General features: G+C 36.3%; 2 protein-coding genes across 7 annotated transcripts in view; one reads left to right on the top strand and one right to left on the bottom strand.

Annotated features, from left to right (window-relative positions):
* GRM3 (glutamate metabotropic receptor 3) overlaps positions 1–1,720 on the top strand; it is a 221,522-nt gene extending 219,802 nt beyond the window's left edge. For both annotated transcript variants that reach the window (XM_031013073.3, XM_055347599.2), the window contains one exon: positions 1,138–1,720. In XM_031013073.3, coding sequence (XP_030868933.1) covers positions 1,138–1,252 — 115 coding nt within the window. In that variant the 3' untranslated portion in view covers positions 1,253–1,720. The remainder of the gene's footprint in view (positions 1–1,137) is intronic.
* Positions 1–18,595, bottom strand: part of ELAPOR2 (endosome-lysosome associated apoptosis and autophagy regulator family member 2) — a 257,866-nt gene that overhangs the window by 59,914 nt on the left and 179,357 nt on the right. For 2 of the 5 annotated variants that reach the window (XM_019031799.4, XM_004045677.5), the window contains exon 22: positions 14,914–17,289. The exons of the other annotated variants lie outside the window; for them this stretch is intronic. In XM_019031799.4, the coding sequence (XP_018887344.1) occupies positions 17,230–17,289 (60 nt within the window). In that variant the 3' untranslated portion in view covers positions 14,914–17,229. Of the gene's footprint in view, positions 1–14,913; positions 17,290–18,595 lie in introns of those variants that run through there. 5 annotated transcript variants of the gene reach the window in all.

Genomic DNA, 18,595 nt, shown 5'->3' with positions numbered 1-18,595 from the left:
CCATGGAGAATGGGGCTCCTTGCTTTTGTTCTCATTCAGTGAAAAGAAAAAGCATTAAGGGTGAAATATATATAACTTATCTGTACCTAGATTTCTCATGAAATAAAACTTTACCAACAACAAGTTAATAGCTAAGAACTGTATCTAGGAAAACTGAGTGCCATAAAAAGAATGAATATACATATCCATACTATATAATGTGGCTAGGGAGTACTTTAGTTTCCTATGACTGGTGTAAGGAATTAGCACAAACTGGGTGTCTTAAAACAATAGAAATTTATTCTCTCTCAGTTATGGAGGCTGAAAGTCTGAAAGGAAAGCATCAGCAGGGCCACACCATAACACTGTTGTCACTATTTGTCATTAACAAGGGCACCATCCCTTTGGAATATCTTTTCTGAGATCCGTTATGAAACTGAAGCTCTTAGCAACCCAGCCCTTACTAGTGTTTTTACTGAGGTTATCCACTTGAACAATGAAAATATATCAAACCAGTCTCTAAGGCAGTGGAGTTCACAGATGACTCACGGACTATATAAGGCTCATCCCTGTATAGACAGAACAAAACTAATTAAGGTACTGAAAACAGTAAATAATTCAGTAACCTATAAAAATTGCAGTGAGCTTTTGATTTTGCACATTGTATTTAAACCAGTTTATAGATTACCAAAGCTAATTTTCAACCCACAAGTGACTTCCTTCAACAATGATTATACTTACAAATTCCCCGCCAAGAGGTATAACATTAGTGGAGGTATGTTCCAGGTTGCAAACTAATTTGGAGCAGAACATATTTAGAAATTGACCTACAATAGCATTTTAACCATTTAGCACTTTCCAAAGCCAAATTAAAATGAGTTTTTAATTTAATTTTTTTTTCACATTTTTTATTTCCATGGGTTTTTGGGGAATAGATGGTATTTCGTTACATGAGTAAGTTCTTTAGTGGTGATTTGTGAGATTTTGGTGCACCCATCACCTGGGTAGTATACACTGAACCCCAATTTGTAGTCTTTTATCCCTCACCTCCTTCCCACCCTTCCCCCCGAGTCCCCAAAGTCCATTGTATCCTTCATGCTATTACCTTTGTGTCCCACTTGACTAACTTTGAGTTTTCTGTCCCACTTTGTTTTCCAGCCTCTGCAAGCACGTATGTGCCAACGGTGTGCAATGGGCGGGAAGTCCTCGACTCCACCACCTCATCTCTGTGATTGTGAATTGCAGTTCAGTTCTTGTGTTTTTAGACTGTTAGACAAGTGCTCACGTGCAGCTCCAGAATACGGGAACAGAGCAAAAGAACAACCCTAGTACCTTTTTTTAGAAACAGTACGATAAATTATTTTTGAGGACTGTATATAGTGATGTGCTAGAACTTTCCAGGCTGAGTCTAGTACCCCTATTATTAACAATTCCCCCAGAACATGGAAATAACCATGGTTTACAGAGCTGAGCATTGGTGACAGGGTCTGACAGGGTCAGTCTACTAAAAAAAAAACAAAAAAAAACAAAAGAAAAAAACAAAAATACGGTGGCAATATTATGTAACTTTTTTTCCTATGAAGTTTTTTGTAGGTCCTTGTTGTAACTAATTTAGGATGAGTTTCTATGTTGTATATTAAAGTTACATTATGTGTAACAGATTGATTTTCTCAGCACAAAATAAAAAGCATCTGTATTAATGTAAAGATACTGAGAATAAAACCTTCAAGGTTTTCCAGCATGGTGGATAATGGTTTGTTCTTTTTGAATAACTCAAGGTAATTTGAATATGACTTCAAATCATTTCTACATTTAATATTAGAAGAAACTGTCTGACTGTGCTTCTGTTCCCATCTATACATACTTCAAACTCAAGTTGTTACTCTGCTGAAGAGTAACAGGTTCAGACTTGTGAGCAGGTTCAGACTTCTCTATGGTCCACAATGATCAGAAATTGACTGGTAGCAACACCATATATATCAGACCATTTCAGTGACAATACACATTTTGGTTTTCTAAAGCCACATCTGGGGGGCAGCCGAGAATTGCCCAGATAGAGATATAAGACAATGAGAGAGTTGCTATGTTCAGAATATAGAGACTGTGGCTGCCAGGGAAGATTTGATGGCTCTCATTTCCAAAAACAACCTTAATTACTATGAAATTGGCAGAATATCTCCTTATTCCATTAGAAAATCACTCTCACCATTCACTGCTGAATGAGGCAATAAAATGCAGGATATCTTATTTTCTAATTTTTTTTTCAGTAGCCATGCTCAGGCACATCGGCTTGTCACTAAACTTTAATATTTTATTAACCTAAGTAAGGGAATGAACAGGGAAAGCATGGATAAGCTAAAACTGGCTTATTCTTACTAAATACTGTCCTATTTTTATCAACCTTTTACTCACAAATCATTTATGAATGTAGGAAAATTTGCTGAGAATATATGTGTCAGATCCTGTGCCAGGGGCCATGGCTAGGGAGTGCTTTAGTTTCCTATGGCTGGTATAAGGAATTAGCACAAACTGGGTGTCTTACAACAATAGAAATTTATTCTTGCACAGTTATGGAGGCTGAAAGTCTGAAAGGAAAGTGTCAGCATCAGCAGGGCCATACTCTCTCAAAAGCTCTAGTGGAGGATTCATTCCATGCCTCTTCTAGCTTCTGGTGGTTGCCAGCTTCCTTGGCTTGTGGCCACATCACTCCAATCCCTGCCTCCATCTTCACATCACCTTCTCCTCTGTGTCAGTTCTGTCCTCTGTGTCTCTTACAAGGACACTAGTCATTTGATTTAGGGCCAATCTAGGTAGATACTATAGGATGAGTTCATCTCGGGAGATGAAAAAAGGCACGGCCCTTTTTTCAAATAAATTAACATTCTCAAGTTCCAGGGATTAAGATGTGGACATATCCTTTTAGGGGCCACTTTTTATCCCACAACAGAAAAAAGAATGAATAAGTTGTAGTGCCTGCCTCTAAGAAGCTTAAAGACTGGAAAATATTATGATGAGAGGACGTTTGTAACACAAGGAAGACAGTGAGAGGAAAGATGAGGAGAATCAGGATATGAAGTATCCACAGGCTAAACAGTCAAGGCCTGAATAATCAAACATAATTATACTATTTTAAAATGCCTGAAAATAAGTAACAGGTACACAAAAAGCCAACACGACTGGCTTTGGAGGAAATAAAAGAGTCAGATGTTAGAAATTCTTCTTTTTCTTCTGGATGCATTTGAATCAGCAACCTAATCAAGCAATCCAAAACTCACCAGATGCTCAAAGACAATAGTGTTCACCAGTGTCTAATTCCCATATTCAAATAAGAACCTGTAATCTGGGGAGGGGAGCTTAGATTGGATAATAGATTCAACAGCACTAAATGACAAAAATGAATTCTGCTGTGACTGAAACTGGCAGGAGTGCTAGATAAGTGTGTTAAGAATGAGCATTGCTCAGGATAAAGGCTGAGGCAAGGCTGATGGGAGATAAACTCAGTCCTCTGATGGAATGTGACAGTCTGAAGAAGGCAGTATCAGATGGGTTGTGCAGAGACATGGCTGATGCCTCAAACAATCAAACTGATTATGTATCTTTTCAAACAAGACAATTAGGCATGTATATAAATCTTCAGAAAACTGTGTTTTTGAGAGGGCTGGGTTTTGATCTATGCCCACTGTATTTCATGCCCTGAAGATACAATTTCATGCACTAACTGACAGCTCTTGTCATTTTCTTTTTCCTTGCCACAAGCTTTGTTTCCAATTGGAAGTGCATCATCTAACATGTGATCTTTGGAAATATTTTTTAAAATATTCAACATATGTATGAAAAATAGCAGCTACAAAATCTTTTACATAAGCTATTTCAAGCAAATAAGTTTTTGGTTGAATTTTTGCTCCAGTAACATTTCATCAGTTCACAATATGAAACTGGTTGAGCCAGTCCATCATTGCAAAAAACTTCCTGAATTTAAGAAAGCCAAGCAAAATGATATATCCCACTCATTAAAAAAAAATCAAGGTGACATCAGGAATATGGCAGAATAGGAAGCTCCTGCCTCTCCCTCTACCCACGAATCTACAAAAAAAAAAAAAAAAAAAAAAAAAAAAAAAAAAAATCTATTCACAGATCAATTCCCTCTGAGAGAAAGTTAGATACCAGTTGAGAGACTCCTACCCACCAGGCAACTGAGAAAACACCCACATCAAACAAGTAGGCACACTCAGACACAGAGTCTCCCCAGGCACTGCGCCATAAAATCTTGAACGGAATCCCCAACACCCAGCTTCTCCCTGTGGAGAGGAGGATTTGGACCCACATATAACATCCTAACTCTAAGAATTCCCTTGGCTTGACACTTAATTCACCAATTCTGGGAGCAGAAGGGATTAGACATAAAAGTCTCGCTAGACCACAGTGAAAAAGCATCAGTGTTACGCAAGCAGGCAAGCACTTCCAATGGCTTCATGCCCCAGGAGAGGTGCAGAAAGAGGCTTAAAAAATGTAGCCCTTTGTCTCCCTGGAAGGGACACATTCTCCCAGTGTTTAATTGGCAGCCTGACTTGTAACTAACTTGCTTCAGGGAGTTAAAGAACAAATAACGCACTGGCAGTCTGAGAAGCAGATCAGCATTTCTTAAGGTTTCCCCTCAGTTCACACCAGCAATAATTCCAGGTCTATTAATCTATCCTGGAAGAAATTTGTTCACACACCGAGCACCCCAACTTTTACAGCTTTCACCCAAGGGACTACATCCTAAACCTTCCAGCTCTGGGAGCAGAGGGGACTGGCATATATGTTTCTGTGGACCAGAGGAAAAAGGCAGTTTTATACAAGTATGCAAACATTTCCAGAGCCTTGGTCCCACAGGAGCAGTGCAGAGAAGGGGCTTAAACTCAGCCCTGTTTCTCTCAAGAAGGAGTTTATAGCATACTTTTCCAGTGGCTACTTGGCAGCCTGGCTTCCAACTAACTTGCATCAGGGAGTTAAGGAGGCAGATAAATATTAACCCACCACCAGCCTGAGAAGCAGATTGGCTCTTCTGGTGTCTTCTCTCCAAGTTCACCACAGTGATAACTCCAGTTCTATTAATTTTTCCTGGAAGGAGCTTGTCCATGCATTGAGTGTCCCACTTTTATAGCTTCTATCTAAGGTACTGCATCCTAAACATCCTACCTTTGGGAGCAGAGGGTACTAAGTATATGTGAGTCTACCTAGACCAAAGAAAAAACTGGCAATTTTATATACATGTGTAAGCACTTACAGGGGCTTTATTCCCTAGAAGCAATGCAGAGAAGGGGCTCTAAGCATGCAGCTCTTTGTTTCTTCCTGGAAGGGGTTTATGCCTTTCACTGAGTGCCCCAGCTTTTACAGCTACCACCCAAAGGACTCCATTCTAAACCTCTTAGCTATGGAAAAAAAGGGACTAGGCATATTCAAGATTCCATAGATCACAGAATAAAGAGGTGTTTTTAAGTGAGCATGCAAATACTTCCAGGGGCTACATCTCCTTGGAGCAATGCAGAAAAGAGTGAGAACATACAGCTTCCATTTCCTCTTCAGAAGGGGCTTATGGCACACAGTGACAGTGGCTACTTAATGGCCTGGCTTCTAATGAACTTGCACTGGGGAGTTAACAGGGAAAAAAAAACAGAGTAGCCCTCAGCAACAACCAGAGCCAAAGCCTGAAACTTCATATGCCTTTCCTCTAGCTCACCCAATAATAAATCCAGGTCTACTCATTCTTCTTGGAAGCAGTTTGGTCATGCACCAAGTGCCACAACTTCTATATCCCACTCAAGTGACTGTCTCCTTAATGATCCAGCTCTAGGAGCCAATGGGGCTTTGCATTTATGAGTGGTCCTAGACCACAGAAAAGAAACTGGTCAATATACAATGGGCCTACCTTCAGCAGCTATCTCCCCAGAATCAGAGAGTGCAGCCTGAATATGAGTTCAAGCATTTGCCACAGATCCTCTCCCCGGCTTACTGCAGAAAGAGTGGGAGATAAATATCCATGCCCAGCTTCACAGTGAAGAGAGAAAAAACTAGAACATATATTCAACACCCCAACCTTTCCAGCTACATCTAGGGAGTCTGGATTCTAACTTACTTGTCTCAGAGTACTGACAGGATATGACATATCCTAAGCTCCAGGGGCCACCAAAAACACAGATAGCAGTCTGGACAGACACATAGATTTGAGAGGTAACTTAATATCTCTGGCTAGATGGACTGGTGAGGTACTTTACAAGAAGCCAATCTGACACGACTTGGAGAGGTAGTTGTTTTATCTCATGTGCAGATACCAACACAGAGGGTCAAGAAAACAAAGTAAAGGTGAACATATCCTAAATAAAAAAACAAGATACATCTGAAACTGACCCAAGTGAAGTGGACATATGTGATTTACCCACAGATAGAATTCAAAATAATGGTCATAAAGATGCTCATTGATAACAGGAGAACAATGCAAGAACAAACTGAGAATTTCAACAAACAGAAAATATTAAAAATTACCAAACAGAAATCAGCAGAGCTGAGGAATACTACAGCTGAATTGAAAAAATTCAATAGAGGGATTCAATAGCAAAATAGATCAAGCAGAAGAAAGGATCAGCGAGAACTTGCACAATCTGAGGAGCAAAAAGAAAAAAAAATGAAAAAGAGTGAAGATAGATTAAGAGACTATGGGGACACCATCAAGTGTAAGAACATGCAGATTATTGGTGCACCCAAAGGAGAAGAGACAGAAAAAGGGAAAGAAAACATATTCAAAGAAATAATGGAAGAAAACTTCCCAAGCCTGGGATAACAAATAGAAATATAGATCCAGTAAGTCCAAAGGATACCAAATAAACTAATCCAAAGAAACCCACACTGAGACACATTATAATCAAAAGTTGAACACAATATATTTTAAAATAACTTAAAAAGTATAATCGGATTATTTGTGACTAAAAGGATAAATGCTTGAGGGGATGGATACCCCCATTCTCCATGATGTGCTTATTTTACATTTCATGCCTGTATCAAAACATCTCATAAACCCCATAAATATATATATATCTACTATGTACCCACAAAAATTGAAAATAAAATAAAAGTTAAAGACAAAAACAGAGTGCTGAAAGCAGCAAAGGAAAAGAGAATTGTTACATACAAGGGAAACTCCTCCAGATTATCAGGGGATTTTTTTTTAGCACAAATCTTGCAGACTAGAAGGGAGTAGAATGATATTCAAAATGCAGGAAAAAAAATTTCAAAAATACGCTACTCAGCAATCTTATCTTTCAAAAATGACAGGGTGATAAAGACTTTCTAAGACAAACAAAAGCTAAGAGTTTCTCACCATTTGAACTGCCTTACAAGAAATGCTAATAAGAGTTCTCCCAGGTGAAGGAAGAGGATGTTAATTAGTAACATGAAAAAAATATGAGAGTATAAAACTCATTGGTAAAGATACGTCCATTGTAAAATTCAAAACCCTCTAATACTGTAATAATGGTGGGTAAACAATTATATCTCTAGTATAAAAATTAAAAGGCAAAACTATTAAAAATAACTAAAGCCACAATAATTTTTTAAAGATAAAAACATTTTAAAAATGCAATTTATGATATCAAAAGCATAAAAGTTGGTAGAAGGGGAAGTAAAAGTGTATACAATCAAATTTATATATTATCAGCTTAAAATGCACCACTATAAGATGTTTTATAAAATCCTCAGGGTAACCACAAAGCAAAAGTCTCTAATGGATAAATGAAGCCAAAAGAAAGGATCCAAAGCATACCATTATAAAAGTCCTCAAATCACAAGGGAATAAAGTAATAGAGGATGAAAGGAACAAAGAACCTACAAAACAATGAACAAAATGGTACTAGTAAGTTGTTATCTATCAGTAATTACTTTGAATGGAAATGGATTAAATTCTCCAATAAAAAGGCACAGAGTGGCCGAATGGATTAAAAAAAAAAAATAAGACCCAAGTATATGCTGCCCACAAGAAATTCACTTCACCTTAAAAGGATACTCATAAATTGAAAATGAAGGAATGGAAAAAGATATTCCAAATAAATGGAAACAAAAAGAGAGCAGTGGTAGCTATACTTATTTCAGACAAAATGAACTTTAGGTTAAAAATTGGAAAAAGAGAAAAAGAAGGTCATTATATATTGATGAAGGTGTAAATTCATCAAGAGGATATAACAATTATATATGCACCCAACATCAGAGCACCTAAATATATATATATATATTTATTTATATATATATATAAAGCAAGCATTAAGAGATCTAAAGGGAGACATAGATTGCAACACAATAATAGTAGGAGATGTCAATACCACACTTTCAACATCAAACAGGTAATCCAAAAAGAAAATCAATAAGGAAACATTGGACTTGAACTACACTTTAGACCAAGTGGACTGAAAGACATATACAGAACACTTCATCCAACAGCAACAGAATATACATTCTTACCAAGTGCACATGGAACACTGATCTTACGGGTCATATTCTAGGCTAGATTATATATTAGGCCAAAAAACGTGTCTTGACAAAAGATACTTCAAGTATCTTTTCTGATCAAAATAGTATGGAACTAACAATCAATAACAGGAAGAATCACAGAAATGTAACAAATATGTGGAAATTAAACAATATGCTCCTGAACAATTATTGGGTCAAAGAAGCATTTAAAAGGGAAATTAAAAAATACCTTGAGGCCCAATGCAGTGGCTCATGCCTGTAATCCTAGCACTTTGGGAGGCCAAGGCAGGCAGATAGCTTGAGCTCAGGAGTTCAAGACCAGCCTGGGCAATGTGGTGAAACCCCATGTCTACAAAAAACACAAAAACAGCTGGGTGTGATGGTGTGCATCTGTGGTCCCAGCTACTTGGGAGGCTGAAGTGGAAGGATCGCTTGAGCCCAGGGGGTGGGGTTGTAGTGAGCGGAGACTGCACCACTGTACTCCAGCCTGGATGACAGAGTGAGACTCTATCTCAAAAATAATAATAGTAAAGAAATAAAAATATATCTTGAGACAAACAAATATGGAAACACAATATACCAAAACATAAGGGATGCAGCAAAAGCAGTTCTAAGAGGGAATTTTGTAACAATGAACACCTATATCAAAAAAGAAAAAAGATCTCAAATAAACAACCATGTTACACTTCAAGGAACTTAAAAACAAAACAAAACAAAACAAAAAAAGCCCTAAGCCCAAAGTTAGCAGAAGGAAGACAATAACAAACATCGAGAAGAAATAAATGAAACAGAGACTAGAAAAACAGTAGAAAAAATTTAGGAAAGCTAAACAAAACTGACAAACCCTTACTTAGGCTAAGAAAAATAGATAAGACTCAAATAAATAAAATCAGAAATAAAAGAGGAAACCTTAAAACTGGTAACACAGAATACAACTGATCTTAAGAGGCTACTATGAACAATTAGACATGAACAAATAGAACAATCTAGAAGAAATGAATAAATTCCTGGAAACATATAACCTTCCGAGACTATATCACAAAGAAATTTGAAATCCAAACAGACCAATAATGAGTAAAGAGATTGAACCAGTAATTTAAAATCTATCATGAAAGTCCAGAACCAGATGGTTTCACAACTATATTCTACCAAACATTTAAAGAATTAAGTTTGAGTTCTTTCTCAAACTCTTACAAGAAAACAGAACAAGAGGGAATATTTCCAAACTCTATACTATAAAGCCAGCATTATCCTAATACTAAAGCTGGAGAAGGACACTACAAAAAAAAGAAAACTACAGGCCAATATGACTGATGAACACACATGCAAAAATACTCAACAAAATACTAGCAAACCATATTCAACAATATATTAAAAAGATATTTCACTATGATCAAGTAGAATTTATCCCTGGAATGCAAGACTGGCTTAAAGTATGCAAATCAATAAATGTGATTCACTATATTAACAGAATAAAGGACAAAAACCATATGATCATCTCAACAGATGCTGGAAAAAAATTAGAGATTTAAAAAATGTTCCTCAACACAATAAAAGCCATGTATGACAAGCTCACAGCTAACATCATACTCAACAATGAAAAAGTAAAAGGCTTTTTCTTTGTGATGAGGAAAAAGACAAAGATGCCCACTCTCAACACTTCTGTTCAACATAGTACTGGAAAATGCTAGTCAGAGCAATTATGCAAAAGAAAGAAAAGGCATCTAAACAGGAAAGGATGAAGTGAAAGTATCTCTATTTGCAGACGAAATGATCTTACATATAGAAAATCCTAAAGACTCCACCAAAAAAACTGTTAGAACTGATAAATGAATTCAGTGAAGTTGCAGGATACAAAATCAACTACGAAAATCAGTAGTGTTTCTATATACTAATAATGAATTATCTAAAAAAGAAATTAAGAAAATAATTCCATTTACAATAGCATGAAAAATGTGAAATACTTAGGAGTAAATTTAGCCAAAGAAGTAAAGGATGTTCATACTGAAAACTATAGAACATTGATGAAAAAAATTGAGGATGGCACAAATAAATGGAAAGATATTCTGTGTTCATGGATTGTAAAAATATTGCTAAAATGTTCATACCATCCAAAGTGATTTACAGATTTGATGCAATCCCCACTAAAATTCCAATGTCATTCTTCACAGAAATAGTAAAAAACAATTCTAAAATTTGTATGAAACCACAAAAGACTGAATATCCAAAGAAATCTTGACCAAAAAGAACAAAGTTGGAGTAATCACTCTACACGATTTCAAAATATAGCACAAAGCTATAGTAATCAAAATGGCATGGTATTGGCATAAAAACAGGCACATCAACCAGTGGGTTAATATAGAGAGACTATTAACAGAAATAAGATCACACACCTCCAGTCTTTTACTTTTCAACAGAAGTGCCAATAACACACCATGAAGAAAGGACAGTCTCTTCAATAAATGGTGTAGGGAAACCTGGATATCCACATGCAGAAAAATGAAATTTGGTTCTTATCTCACCTCTTATACAAGAATCAACTTAAAATAGATAAAAAACATAAATTTAAGACCGGAAACTGTAAAACGACTAGAAGAAAGCATGAGGGGAAAGCTCCTTGACACTGGTCTTGAGCAGTGATTTCTTGGATATAATCCCAAAAATATAGGCAATGAAAGTAAAAATAGACAAATTGTATTGCATCAAATTAAAAGCTTCTCCACAGCAAAGGTAACAATTAATACAGTGAAGAGATAAACCACAGATTAGAAGCAAATATTTGCAAATTATTCTTGAATAGAGGTTAACATCCAAAATATGCAAGCAATTCAAACTACTCAAGAAGAAAATAACTCTATTACAGAATGGACAAAGGATTTGAATAGACATTTCTCAAAAGAAGACATACAAATGGACAATATACTCAATATCTCAAATTATAAGAGAAATGTAAATTAAAATCACAATGAAATATCACCTCACACCTGTTGGCTTGCCTACTAGCAAAAAGATGAAAGAGAAGTGTTGGTAAGGATGTGAAGAAAAGGGGAACTTTGGTAGTATTGTAAATTAGTATAGCCATTTTGCAAAACAGTATGGAGGGTCCTCAAAAAATGAAAATTAGAATTACCGTATAATCCAGCAGTCCCACACTGGGTATATGCCCAAAGGAAATGAAATCAGTATGTCAAAGAGATATTTGCACTTCCATGTTTATTGCAGCACTATTCACAATAGCCACAATACGTAAACAACCTAAGTGCCCATCAATGGATAGATGGATTTTTAAAATGTGATCCATACGCACACACACACACATGAAATACTATTCATCCTGTTTTAAAAAACGGAAAATTCTATCATTTGTGATAACATGGATACACCTACAACATTCTGTTAAGTGAAATAAGGCAAGCAAAAAGAGACAAATATCATAGATTTCACTTATATGTGAAATCTAAAATAGTTAAACTTATAGAGGCAGGGAGTAGAATGGTTGTCCCCACAGGCTAGAGTGGGGGTGAACCAGAAAGGAGAGAAATTGGTCAACAAGTAGAAAGTTTCAGTTAGATAAAAGTTCTGATGTTCTATTGCACAGAACGGTAACTACAGTATAGTTAATAATAACATATTGCATATTTCAAAATGGGTAAAAGAGATTTTAATGATTCTCACCACCAAAAATGATAAACATTTGAGGTGATGGGTAAACTAATTAGCCTGCTTTGATCATTCCAAAATGTATACATGTATCAAAACATCACATTGTACCCCATAACTATATGCAATTGTTTTTTGTAAGTTAACAAGAAACTTAAAAAAGATCAAAACCTTACTACATGCTTGATTTTCTATGGTATTTTTGAGTATTTACAGCTTCTGAGGTGCTCAATTTTCCTGTCCAATTTAAATATTAGATTTTCCAGCCTGCTCATGTTTATCATGGTAAAATAAAATGGTTCCTATTTTTAAACTGTGAGGCCAGCTGGCTTGTAGACCACACATAGGAGAGATTAAGAGAGTGGTTGAGAAAGGAGGTAATTTAGCCAGTGTACTTTCACAGTCTTTAGTTCTGCGCTTTCTCTCAGCAATCCTCGCTTTATTCACCCACCCACCATGATAGCTTTGGGCCCCAGAGCTCTTTAGTCAAGCGCTGTGAGCATGGAGAAGCCAAGCAAAGTGAGGTGCCAGGAAGATGGAACACCAGCATGGATTATAACCACAGCTCTACAAAGGCAAAGCCTACGAACAAGGCAATTATCACTCCTGCTCTGTGATAGGTTTACATCTGCATAATTCCCACTGGTTTAATGCTTTTATTTGAAAAGCAATCAAAGGTAATCTGAAATCAGTCATCTAAGATAAAGAAAATATTGCCCCCTAAGCCAAATTTACCAATATCCACACCCATCATTAATAAGATGAAGAAAACTTCAGCAAATTAAAAGCCTTACTGGGACCATTTGTTCAAGGAAATTGATCTGTTTCTTGAAGCACCAGTCACTAAAGGAATTCTAAGTGTCTTTTGCAGCTTAATCAGTCTTAAAATAGGATTGTTGGCAAATGTATAAGGATTGAGGTGTGCCCCGACTAAACAAATGCAAACAGACAAAGAGACTGTCTTCAGTGCTGGGGCTGGAAAACCTATGCTGAAGCTACTTTCATGCATCAACATTCCATACTTCCATATGGTTACTTTAAATGAATCTGCATTTAAGACTGAGTATCTCCAAATTCAGTTACTTTACCAATGAATATTATCTAAACCCCAATGAGAAAAGGCTTTTAAATCAATCTCGCTAATTTACTTTTAACCAATTCACTGGTTTTAATTTTATCCTTTGCAACTCAGGAGAGTATCTGGCTTTGTACTGGGTAAGTGATTAAATCATCAAGTGCACGTGATGAGTTATTTTCTTTTTGAACAACTCTGAAGACTTGACAAACTTTTTAGGTGCTAAGCTTCTAAAGGGAAAAGAACCTGTGTGCAAACAGATTCTTCTGAATAGTCTGTGGTAGATTACAGTGATCTAAACCAGAGGTCAGCAAACTATAACCATTAGGCCAAATCCTAGCCCATCACCTGTTTTTGTAAGACCTGAGAGCTAAGAAGGCTTTTACATTTTTAAACAGTTAGAAAGACATCAAAAGATTTCATGACACATGAAATTTAAATGAAACTCAAATTTCAGTGTCCATAAATAAAGTTTTATTGGAATGCAGCCACGCCCATCCATTTACATTTTGTATGTGGTTGCTTTCATACTACAATGGCAGAGTTGAGTAAATGCAGTAGAGCCCACATGCCCTGCAAAGCCAAAAATATGTACTATCTGACCCTTTACAAAAAAAATGTTTGCTGGGCTCTGATCTAGACAAGTGTAATCATAATAGCGAATAATATCAATTATAATAGTAAATATAATTCTCTTTTCAATTATTCATTCCCATCTTAAAGTTTTACTTCTTTCATTTATGATTCTAAAAGGAACTCATGTAAAAATGTTAAAATAAAAGTAAAATCCAGCAAGAGAATAATCTGTAGCCAGTTACTATGAAGGTGAATTCCATTTTAGCTTCCAACGAATGAGTCGGGTGTTGAGATTTCTAAAAGTTTACTCCTCTAAGGACATTTTCTTTGTGGCAAACTCAGTTTAGGAGTTGGGCCTGTCAACTGCAATCATATTCATGATTACTATAAATAGATATGAGGGAGGTTTAGTTTCTCTGGATCAACTCTACATACTCTTAGTGTACAAAGATAAACGTGAGCAGTACACTCACTTTAAACATGGCTAATGAAGTCATCTTCTCACAGCAACCCCCAGAGAAATTTATTTCTATGAGGAAGAGAGAAATTATGTACACATTAGCCTCCCATTAGAAATAACCATGTGCCACAGGAAGTAGTTCTATTGACAGACATCAAGTGAGAGTTGGCAAGATGGGTCTTGAAGAAGCAGTAAATCATGACCCACCTGGGGATCTGGAGACCCCAGATGCTAAAGACTGGACCCAGGTAATTCTTCCATATAATCAATTTAAACAACCTTTTTTCTTTGGGAAGAAAATAAGGACAGACATCTACACAAAAATACTATGAAATATTTTTAATCCTAGAAAGGATGTGATTACTAGTAACTAAAGAGGGGAAAAGTCAACAATAATGAAATTCAGGTTTTTTTAATTCAGTGAACACATATCAAAATGCTCAATGTTGTTAAATGACATAATATAATTTATCCACAGAAGACATGTTCTCATCCATTGGAAAACTGATTTAAATGCGTTTTGACGAGTGCTAAGAGATGTTATAGGCAACAGTTGACTTAATGAAGTAGTTAAGGCTTCAAAATTGTGCCTTTTAGAAAAAAAATAACTTCTTCTACCACTTAGGGGGGAAAAGGAACAAGTGTCAATCAAAAGTCACAGAAACATGATTAATTTGTTTATTCCTTTCAACATTTCACTGAGCTTTGCAAAGGCCAGGCATAAAACTAAAGGAAATTTTATAGCCAGGATTGGTCTAAATATTTCCCCCATAATATTCTTTCTGTCATACTTCTTCAGTGCTTGAAATAAAATGACAAACCACTGGAATCCAAGGGAAAAAATCAGCTCCTTCCCAAAGATGGGACTGTGCTGACAAAATATATTTAATATCTAAAATTAGAAATAAAATAAATTCTCCAATATCAACTACATTTTCGGAGAGTTCATTAAAATTTAAGGCATTTTTGACATGTCAGAGATTTTAGTCCAGTGACAGGAGAAGAAAGAAGCTACCTGGGAGAAAATCCCAATTATCTCTATGGCTTGGAACATACATATTGAACACAGTGGAAGATGAGGAGAAAGGTGACAGGTAGCTGTGGAAGTTTTCTCACTCTGTCCAGTCTATACAGCTTTGCCAGGGTTCCTCTGAAAGGGTTCATTTCAAATGTATTTTCACTCTTCTGTTTAAATTTTGATCAAAATGCAGAAATGCTCATAAGCACTCTGTTGGCAGGATAAAAATGAACAATGCCAACATAATGTCTTCTTTATAAGAACATTCAAGAAATTAAATGCAAAAAAAGGTTTATGCAAAGTGACACCCTCCCTGAATCCCACAGCAAACAATGACAACCTCACCTATACTCATATGTGCAACAGCAGAGATACACACAAAACATTCATTCAATAATAACAGAATGGTCTAGTGTATTACCAATCAGCCAAATAAACACAATTATTCATTTTTCTCCCATTTTCCACAAAAATAAAGACACCACCTTCAGACACAAAAGTTACAAGTCATACTTCATTGGACTGCTTGGGGCAAATCATTTCCCTACATATATGCCCTGCCTCTCTCAGCCAATCACAACTATTTTTTTAAATCTGCATTAAGGTCTATAAAGATTACTGTTTATTGGAAACAAATAAAAGCACCTTAGATCAGCAATGGCCAGGAAACCCCCCTCTTTCCCAGTTTTAAATCAATTAAGGTTTACACGAAATTGGTCAAATCCAACTTCATTCATACTTCCTTCAACAAATAATATCCAAGTCGTGCTAATACCAGTAGCCCACCATAGAAAATATCACAATTATCTGGATCACTTTTGAATAAGAACAATAATTCTTTCATAACTGCTTATGAAATAACCACATTCTTATTATGAATACAATTATATGTAATTTTTCAAAACTGAATTCCTGCCTTATTGGATTATTTTTTTAAAAAGTTTCTGAGAAAGTCATCATCCTCAAAGTCTTGCAGCAGAAAAATAACCATATAACCTCTGGTGCTTGACAAAGAGCAAAAGTCCCACTGACATTTTCTGGAGACCATGAAATTACCCCTGTATTTCATACAGTCACCTGTACTTATGGACAAACCATCTCACTTTCTTCTTCATGATTTTGCCAGTGATTTGATTGACAAGCTTTCCTATTTACTTTAATTATACTTCTAGCACCACATAAACTGTTTTAAGTCATTTGACTTCTATGATACTAGCAGCTAGTTTGCATTAATGGAGAATTAGGGCTTCTCGTTACCTTTCTTACTTTTTTGTTTTTTAGATTCCTTCAAACTTTCAGTCAAGCCCTTCTTACCAGCTCCAACGAGGATGGAATTTCAAAGGCAATTATAAATCTAGATAACCCAAGCACATGCTAACTCTTCCTGAAATTTAAATCAAGAGAAGATACCCTATGGAAAAATGAAAAATTTATTGTCTTCATTGCTCACCATTTTTTAGTAGAAAAGCTGTTTTAAGGTCAGGAAAATAAATAATGGGAAAAATATACCTTAAAAAAATTTTAATTTTCCCCAAAATATAAACAAAGAAAAAACATAAATTGGATCATAATGCATATGCTCACATGTGCCTTCCAAATCACACTTGTTATGTAGACATTATAAAGAATAAAAGTTACCCATTAATTATATGGCATGCATCAGCAGTGCATTGGTGGGCTTAAACTTGGTTTTCAGTTATGTGTATATACAGATAAATCTCTTCCTGAGTTGAGCTTCATCTTCAGTTGAGACCCAAATCATTTGCTTTCCTTTATTTGGCAAGGTACTTGACCATGTGATAAGGCAATCAAATGTTTCAATCTCCTTCCCTTTTCAGCGGCATGGCCCTCCTCTGTGAGATCACCAATGTGACAGGTATGAGGACAGACCCTAAAATATAGTCCTGTAAAACTAGAGCAGGTTTCTTTGTTCATTAGTCTCAAGGCTACAGCACTGTCTCTTCATATATTTGGGGATCTTGAGGTTTTCAGTTGAACAGATTCAAAATGGTCTTCTTTTTCCTAAGAAAAAATATTAAAGACAAAATCAACTCACTGAAATTCTCGTAAGATTTTAGGATCTTACATGTCCTGAAGGAAAGTTCCAGAAATCATTTTAACCTATCTAGTTGCCACTTGTGATTAGGATTTTACAGTTAAAATTGGGTGGCAGATATAAAACAAGTAGCATGCCTACCCTGAAGGGCACTTTTGATGTCAAAGAGATAAGAGAGACAAATTCAAAATAGAAGCAAACCCATGATTGCAATAGATACCAAAAGACATAGCTGTGATCCCTGCAAAGAAACCACTGAGACCCTTCCTGGGGCATACCTGACCTGAGTGCTGAAATCAATGACCTAGCCATGCTAATTGTGGGCAAAACAGAACTGACTAAATATTTTCAGGATAATATAGGCAGAATAATAAGAAAAAGGACAGCAGAAATAAATAAGGAGAATGCCAATAAGACATTCTCCTTATTTATTTATTAGATCAGTTGAGTTCACTAATATGTTTTAGGAAAATCTTTTAGGTATATGCCTATTAAAGATATTAAACAAGTCATCTTTGATAATAGGTCAAAATTTTCACTCAAATGTATCATTGCTGGCATTATATAAAACATTCAAAATGTAGACTATTAAAATAAATTAGTTTTCTTTAATGAGGAAAGGAGAAAGAGGAGATGGGATTTCTTCCAACCTTTTATTGTATTTTTGAGACAGGGTCTCTCTCTGTCACCTAAGCTGGAGTACAGTGGTGTAATCTCAGCTCACTGCCACCTCTGCCTCCCAGGCTCACGTAATCCTCCCACCTCAGCCTCCCGAGTAGCTGGGACCACAGATGCGAGCAAGCACGCCCTTTTTTTTTTTTTTTTTTTTTTTGAGTCAGAGTTTTGCTCTTGTTGCCCAGGCTGGAGTACAATGGTGCAATCTTGGCTCACTGCAACCTCTGCCTCCTGGGTTCAACCAATTATCCTGCCTCACCCTACTGAGTAGCTGGGATTATAGACACCTGCCACCACGCCCAGATAATTTTTTGTATTTTTAATAGAGACGGGGTTTCACTATGTTGGCCAGGCTGGTCTCGAACTCCTGTCCTCGTGATCTGCCCACCTCGGCCTCCCAAAGTGCTGGGATTACAGGCAAGAGCCACTGTGCCCGACCACCTAATTTTTACATTTCTTTGTAGAGACAACATTTTGCCATGTTGCCCAGGCTTCTTCCAACATTTTAATTGTTAGAGAAAGCTTTCTGAAGGCTGCTGGAATGGGATAGGGAGACTATGCTAATAAAGAGAATAAAAATGAAGATAACTATGATTA

The sequence above is a fragment of the Gorilla gorilla genome, chromosome 6, assembly GCF_029281585.2.
Source record: "Gorilla gorilla gorilla isolate KB3781 chromosome 6, NHGRI_mGorGor1-v2.1_pri, whole genome shotgun sequence".
In the NCBI taxonomy this organism is placed as follows: domain Eukaryota; kingdom Metazoa; phylum Chordata; class Mammalia; order Primates; family Hominidae; genus Gorilla; species Gorilla gorilla.
The sequence above is the reverse complement of the archived record's forward strand: the minus strand, read 5'-3'. Positions and strand labels throughout refer to the sequence as shown.